This window comes from Stigmatopora argus, chromosome 6 (genome assembly GCF_051989625.1).
Source record: "Stigmatopora argus isolate UIUO_Sarg chromosome 6, RoL_Sarg_1.0, whole genome shotgun sequence".
Classification (NCBI taxonomy): domain Eukaryota; kingdom Metazoa; phylum Chordata; class Actinopteri; order Syngnathiformes; family Syngnathidae; genus Stigmatopora; species Stigmatopora argus.
The window spans coordinates 8,921,643-8,929,189 of record NC_135392.1 but is presented as its reverse complement, the minus strand read 5'-3'; the positions used below and the strand labels follow the sequence as shown (position 1 = coordinate 8,929,189).

The 7,547-nt window shown below is 43.6% G+C and overlaps 1 protein-coding gene across 1 annotated transcript; it reads right to left on the bottom strand.

The window, feature by feature from the left end:
• Positions 1-1,884: 1,884 nt before the first annotated feature.
• On the bottom strand, positions 1,885-2,980 carry id1 (inhibitor of DNA binding 1, HLH protein). The gene is made up of 2 exons (XM_077602629.1): positions 2,526-2,980; positions 1,885-2,417 (listed from the first exon to the last, which is right to left on the bottom strand). The coding sequence occupies exons 1-2, from the start codon at positions 2,889-2,891 to the stop codon at positions 2,382-2,384; spliced, it is 402 nt and encodes a 133-aa protein (XP_077458755.1). The 5' UTR covers positions 2,892-2,980; the 3' UTR covers positions 1,885-2,381.
• Between the last annotated feature and the right edge of the window lie 4,567 nt (positions 2,981-7,547).

Sequence of the window (7,547 nt, the reverse complement as noted above, 5' to 3'; positions counted from 1 at the left end):
CCTCCCCTCCCACCCTGCCCTTGGCACAAAGCAATCACACGAACACAATCACACGGGCCCCGCAGCTGTGCGCATCGTACCGCAAGGGAAAATGGGAGAAAAAAAAAACATTGCACGGTGAGAGTGAATAAATCTTACCAGCCATCTCAAAGCCACTCTTTATTATTATTATTTTTAAAAACACTTGCTCATTGACGCCATCTTGCTAACGTCTGACGCACGATTTACGAGGGCAATTGACCTTATAAGGCACTCACTGGCTGCCAATGACGGTCCAGGACGTCCAATCTACAGGAATTATTCAATAGCTGCCAGTTAAAAATGGATTGGACGTTTATCGCCGTCCATGGCACTGCAACAGGAGCATTCACAGCCAGTAATACTAGTTTGTGAGAGGAAAAATAAATGAGTGAACATATGTAACTGATGATAGAAATGTTTTTAAAAATATGTCAAAATATTACAGAAAAAAGATTAGAATACTGTTATGAACAACATTGAAATATGAAGATTTTTTTAATGAAGTGTAGCACTATAGTTTTTTTTTTAATGCCATGTTACATTTATTTGAATTCTACTACACAAACATTTTAAAACCAAAAATTTCATAAAAATTAAATGCAATAGTACTAAAAAAAATACAATAAAATGGAACTGTACTCAAATGTTTTTTTACATAATATATCCTCTCCAAGCATGTTCTTCATGCTCTTATTTACTCCAAAAAAGCATGGCGCCTGACCAGTTTGCCAATCTGCCTCACAGTTCAAAGGTCATGGGTTCAACTCTCTCTGTTCTCCCTATGCTGGCTTTTGTTTTTTTTTTCTCCCCGACTAATTCAGTTTCCTCCCACATTCCCAAAACATGTCCCATAAGTTCACTGAAAACCCTAAATCAGTCTAACGGGCACGTTTACCAACATGAGCCCTGCCATTGGCTGGTGACCAATCTGGGTTATACCATTGTCTTCTGAATATGTGGTATTTTATATGCGTTTGGTGTGAATATGACATTACAGCTGGTTAAAAAAATACTTTGACATGTTCTGATTCATGTAAATTGTACAACTGACGACCCCATAGAGTTAAATGTCATCAAAATAAACCTCAATGTGTCTTCTTTTGATTTTATTGATGTTAGTAGATTTTGTTGCTATGAGCTTCACATCAGCTCTTCCTTTAACCAATCAACTTCCATCATGTCTTCTTCAGGTGTTCCTTGTTATCTCTTTAATTTGTTTGTATTGAGTAGTTTTGCTCCTGTGCACACTGGTGCAATTTCCCCCACAAACAATATGAATTACTTTTAACTTAGTGTTTCAACAGTTTAGTGTATAGATAGTACATCATTCAAATTTACAGAAGGATATCAACCAGGAATGTTTACTTTTCAACCAACATGTTTCTTTGAATGTGACCCGTGCATGGATTATATTCTCGTACAGAAAGAAGACCTGCACTGGTAAGAACTTTGAATTTTGGCATTAAAATGAGCTTGAATGCAATTATTTTAAACAAGAAAAATAAGTGTACAAACCATTGCAGCTTTGTTTCCATGCTAATCATTTTATTTATCAAGCTCAGTCAGCCATAGCTCATGTTTTCTTAAGTTTCCTAAAGAGTTTCAAGTGAAACCTGGTCTTGTAACCTGATAGCTTTCAAGAACTCTAAGAGTTCTTGGCTTCCCGATACCAAATACAACACTCGCTAGCTCGACTTAACAGTTTGGAGTGTGACAACACTCACGGCATTCCAGCTGACATTTCGGTCCAATATGGCCCATCACGGCACCATAATAGCCAAGTGTTAGTTTTCACACATAGGTACTAAGAAATGTGTGTGTGTGTGTGTGTGTGTAAGGAGTAGATGCAAAAGAGGCAAGATGTCAAAAATAATTCTTGTTTTAATTAAAAAAACCACCAATAAAATGTACATTGTAAGAAAACAATATCTTCACATGTAATGTGGCATTGTAATATACAATACAGTTTGTTGCTCAGGAATCTGAGAATTTTCTTAAAAATACAAAATTTGTGGAATGATTCTTTTCATATACTATAGTCGGATACAAGAACATAAAGAGAATCTTTTGAGAACGTGATCCGCTGGACACATTTCATCTCGTTGGTCCCTCGCAGCGGCCAGCCCAGTCGGTTCGGTTCAGTTCTTCTCGCTACGGACCCTCTGATGAATCGAGAGTCTGGAGTAACTTCTCGCCGGACGTCCTCCCCCAAGTCGAGGACGTTCACGCATCGCTTCTCGCTTTTAGTTTTCCCCCCGGGGGAGTGTCAAGCATCCCCCCAAGAAGCAGTCTGAGCTTTTCTTCGACATCTTGGGGGCAAAAAAGCCTTGTTGAAGCTCCAAGATGCTCCATGGAGATCTTTAGCGGCACATGATTCTGTCATCCGAGCATCCGTTCTGAAAGAGGAGATGGACTATTAGGACACCTTGACATGGAACTAAGCTGAAGGGCTTATTGAAGTATTTTGGGTTTTTTTGTTTGGGTTTTTGGGGGGTTCCTCTTACCTCCACGGCGATGCTGGCGAGCTCCGCGTTGAGCGCCGTGAGCGGCGTACGAGATGGGACTCCACCGACTTGCTGGCGGCTCCTCTCCGGCTCGTCCAGCTCCACTTGCAGGTCCCAGATGTAGTCGATGACGTGCTGCAGGATCTCCACCTTGCTCGCCTTCTTGTTGGTGGGCAAGGTCGGCACCAGCTCCTTGAGCTTGCTGTAGCAGCTGTTCATGTCGTTCAGGAAGACGCTCATCTGCTCGTCCAACAACGGGATCTTGCACTTGGAGATGGCCAGGCTCTGCTCGGACAAGCAACGGACCACGTCCTCGCCACCGACTTTGCTGCTCTTGAGGGTGCACGTAGATCCAACGACTTTCATGGTGGGCGGCAGTTCCTTTCGCTTCGTATTTTCCCAAGTGGATCTGCTCGGAACTTATGTTGACAATTCGCGACTTGCACATGGAGAGCCTCGCTTGTTTATATAGGGAGAGCGGCAGGAGGGGGCGCGGCCTCGCCGGGGAGCAGCCAATGGTGAGCCCGCTTGCTGGTGAATGGGCCGGCCCGCCTCCACAAAGGCGTCCAATCACAGAGCGCCTGCCTGCTTTATCGTCCTTTCCAATCTGTTTGAGGGATGGCGTTACAAATGGAAACAAATGTGTGTCTTTTATGGCTAATATGTGGGAATCCAGCTGTCCGCGGCCAAGGCTTGGGGACTCTGCAGGTGGAGATTGCCTAGGGGGGACAGTCACGGGGTGCTGCGGTGGGAGAAGGAAGGGATGAATGCGCCCTGTTAATTAGGCTGCCACACATTTGCTTGGCCATTGTTGTTGGCTCTTGCAGATGTGCGCCGCTTCAGGCCAAATCCAGCGTTCTGCCTCGTATTGATGATTCAACTTTTTCATTTTCAACTTAATCGTTTTCTTTTTTTTAATCACAGCTATCACCTAATATGCCTAGGCTCTGTTTGGTCTCTTCTCTTTAGAACTTAATGCTATACACATCATTTTAAAAAAGGACCACGTCAAAGTAAATGTTGAACCTCCTAACACAAACCTAAAATAAATGAAATGCTATAGGGTTATAATCACTGATAAATAGTACTCCATTCATTCAAGAGCTTGCCCCTGAGAGTTTTGAATAAATATAGCTCAGTGGAAAATTCAACATCATATAGGTATTCAATACCGTCCCTAGGTCTGTATATAAGTCGCCAACAGAATCCTGAATAATGAGCATTTTCTGTAAATGTGTCCCATTTTGAGTCTTGCAATATTTGCATCATGTTAAAATATGTGGGCACCAGCTCTGTTACAATTATATCTATTTTTCACTAGTCATTGCAACTTGTTTACAAAATGCTTCATGAGTAAATACAGCAATTCAGTCTGGTTATGCCCCTGAACTTCATGTCATTTATTCAATTCATGACTACTGGCTGTAAATGCTCATGTTGTAGCCTTTTGCTCTGCAGCAACGGTTTGGACGTCTAACGCCGTCAATGGCATCCACTGAATCAAACATACATATTGGAATTGGAAATAAAACTAGTATAAACTACTTCGTTGCTCTTTATCAACACGATTAAAGCAAGGCATGATAGTGGCGGAATCTCATTTTGATCTGTTTGTATTTTTTTTCTACGAACTTGAATTGAACTCTTGCATCTTTCTGCTCGCTTGGTTCCTTCTTACGAAGAAGCCTTTTCCGCATAGATACATTACAAACACGGACGGACAGCGTTGGCTTTTGGCAGATTCCTTCACATGTTGCTGCCTCGCTCGCTCCCTCCCTTAACTCCCTCCTGCCTCCCCCCCTCCCTCGCAGATTGTCCAAACAAGCCCGAGTAGCGCGCAGACTGGCAGGCGCCAGCGCGATGACGTCACCCATTCATTGCAGCCTTGACGCCTGTCAGCCCGGCGCCGCTCGGGCGGTCTCCATGGCAACGTCAAACAAGAGAAGTCCACCATTCACCTGCACCCCGAGAACAAACCGGCTCTGGAGCTTTGTCGTTCATTTATCACCTTGGAGCGAGCACACCAGATTACCGCCCCGTGCACCTGCACGGGCGCCAATACTACTCCAGCTAGGAATTAGCATTTTAACACGCATCAATTGCATTCTTTCACACGGAAACCAATTGTGACTGCTTTTTTGGGGGGTCATTTCACGTCTCGTCCCACGGTTTAAAATCTTTGAATGCGCGGCAAAGTAGAAGTACAGGTACACCTCGGCGCCAGTCGACGACCGTAGAAGTTCAATTTTATTTTGATTGGAAGCGGTTGGCAGAAAATGGTCGGTGTCAAGCCCCCCCATCTGTGACTTTGTGTACTATTTAAACCAAGGAAATGTTTGCATTTGCTATAAAGTGACGTTCAATTAGATCAGATCTAAACCCTAGTGAGCATCTGTGGAAACAACTGAATCATGTCATTCAAATCAGGAAGATCAATTTTCAGATGGAAAGTGTGCCAAAATACCTTTCGCCAGGTGCACGTCTAATTGAGTGTGTAGTTTGAGTTCTCAAAAGGTTGTGTGACAAAAATTTTAATTACATACGGGCATTTTGAAGGCTATTTTCTATTCAGGGAAGGAAGCTGCTGAAGTTTACAGTAATAATTGCAAAGCCTGAATTTCTATCATTGCCAGCCAAGTATTTGAAAAATATAATAACTCTGGAGTGCCAACTGATTTTGCACATTTGGCCATTTTAAGACCCCTAAAATAATTTTTCACAACTAAAAAAACTGAAACATTAGGATCAGAATTTCTCCCTAAATCTATTTTAAATGATGAACTGTAAGTTGCTCTCACCCATATTTTAACTGAGAAATGGTCACAGCCAAAATATCAGGTGCTACCGATGAAAGCAAAGATGATTCAAAATGCAACCATCTCATTTTGGCAAATTTAATCTATGTTTTATTAGAGAAATTAGAACGGCTTGAAAAAAATACTAAGACCACCAACTGTTAATGTTATCTTTTAAAGCATATTCCTCAATTTTATTCAGGCATGTTTTTGCTATACCTGCCCTGCCCAAACTCACAGTATTCCAAAACCTTTTCACATCATTTCGCTATTCAACCAAAAGATATTAAAAGCGCCACTGCCCATTGTTTTCCCTTTAACCAATCTTCCTCCCCCTAAGGCTTTTTCTTCTCCTCGTAGCAGTAACCTGTAAAAACTTTGCTCCCAAACTTTCTTTCCCCCCCCTTTCTCTCTTCTCTCCCCTGCCCTCTGTCCCAGGTCGCAGCTGACAGGGCAGTGGGAGGGCCGGGTGGGCAGAACAATGGGAGCCCGATGCAGGGATTGTGGGAGAGAATCTAGGCTGGAGCCACAGTGTCTGGAGCGCCCCTCCACTCCCCTCATCCAGCTTTTGTTCAGCTGCAAAAGCTATCAGCACTTCCTACTGACACCAACAATAACTCCACACAGCTGGGCCCTTTTTAGCCTGTTTACAGCACATCAAGGCAAGAGGAGACAGAGGAGGGCCCAGAAAAAGTCAACCATATTAGCTCCTGATTTGAAGTGACAGAATGGCAGTGCCCGCACGGCGACACGGGCGTCATTTCCCAGCGGACCCGTTAGCCCCCCCCCCCAACCCCACCTCCAAGCGATCGATATTTTACATTTGCTGACAGGCTACCGTTGGTGACGGTCTGTGGCGACATCCGGCAGCCATCAAAGGGCTTTTAAAGAACATTCTGTCTCTCTTAGGCTACGTTTGAACTTTTGCGCTTGTTTTCTTGGACTCTTTTTGTTCCGTTTGGTCCAGGGGAAGCCTTTTCAATAATACGCCCTCTTTATCACACGTGTGAGTGAGTCGAGCATATGAGAGGAAGTACCCAGGAAAAGTGGAGGCAGGAATTCCTCCAGAGGAAATGGGACATTCCAGCGCACTTTTGCTGCTGTTTTCATTTCTGCCAGGACAATACGTAGCAGTCTTACTACTTCCTGGAACATGAAAGAAGCCCATGTCACAATATTGACAATTGGGAATACATTTTCTTTTTTTTTAGTATTATAGAATTGTATCATCCACAGACGTACAAAAAAAGTTCATCACAATTATTGATTGAACTTTTACATTTCCATAAGCATGATAAGGCAAGATATCAATTTTTACACGCATTAGTACGCGAGTCTATCTGTATTTATTTGAATATAACGAATGACATAAAACAACTGCCCTGGCAAGCAGTCATTTTTTGGTGTGTTTAATTAAACATTATTTTCTCCACAATTAAAAGTCTAGGAAATTGGCTACTTACATTCTTATCTAGATAAAACAATGTATGCAAACCTACTAGGTGTTGTCTGTCCCTTTTTAGATGTACCAACATGCCACGTCTTATTCTTTTAGATTTAAATTTGCTCAAAAGTTTTAGGACACTCTTTCATCCAAATGAATGATGAAATGTCTCAAAACTTTTGAGCACAGGCCTACTTCTTCCTCAAAGCTTCCCGCCATATATGTTTTTTTATTGTTGTACGCTGTTGTGACAATCAAATCTCCTTATCGAACACACACGCACGTACACACACACACACACACACACACACACACACACACACACACACACACACACACACACACACACACACACACATTCTTCTGTCGTAGCTGTGGGATTAGTTTCCAGTTCCCAGTCAGGCTCTTCCTGTTTGCTTGATAAAGATCACACCTGCCTGCAGGTGCGTCGGGGAGTGGAAAGTCTCACGCGAGACCCGTGGATGGGATGCGCACACTCGCGCTGTCAACTGCGTTATCGCATGGTGACATCAGCTGTGCGACAGTGCACGCGCCCGTTACAGTAAATCGAATGGGAAATTTTGCTGTTGCGTTGTGTCAGCTGCTCTTCTCACACAGCCCGCCTGGATTCTCGAAGATGCCGGGGCGCCGCGGTGTGGCTTGGCACCTCCCTCTGTAATGACTGAGGGCCCGCGGTCGGGAGTCACTTCCTGTGGGAGTCCCGGTTCAGAAATGTGTCATCGGCAGTGCACAGACTGGCCGGAGCCGACCGTTGACTGTATT

What these genes read in the sequence shown, in the direction of transcription:
- id1 (XM_077602629.1), bottom strand. Translation starts at nt 2,891, where the DNA reads ATGAAAGTCGTTGGATCTACGTGCACCCTCAAGAGCAGCAAAGTCGGT. An exon ending in TCGCCAGCATCGCCGTGGAG is followed by an intron (nt 2,418 to 2,525) that starts GTAAGAGGAACC and finishes CTCCTCTTTCAG; the next exon opens with AACGGATGCTCGGATGACAG.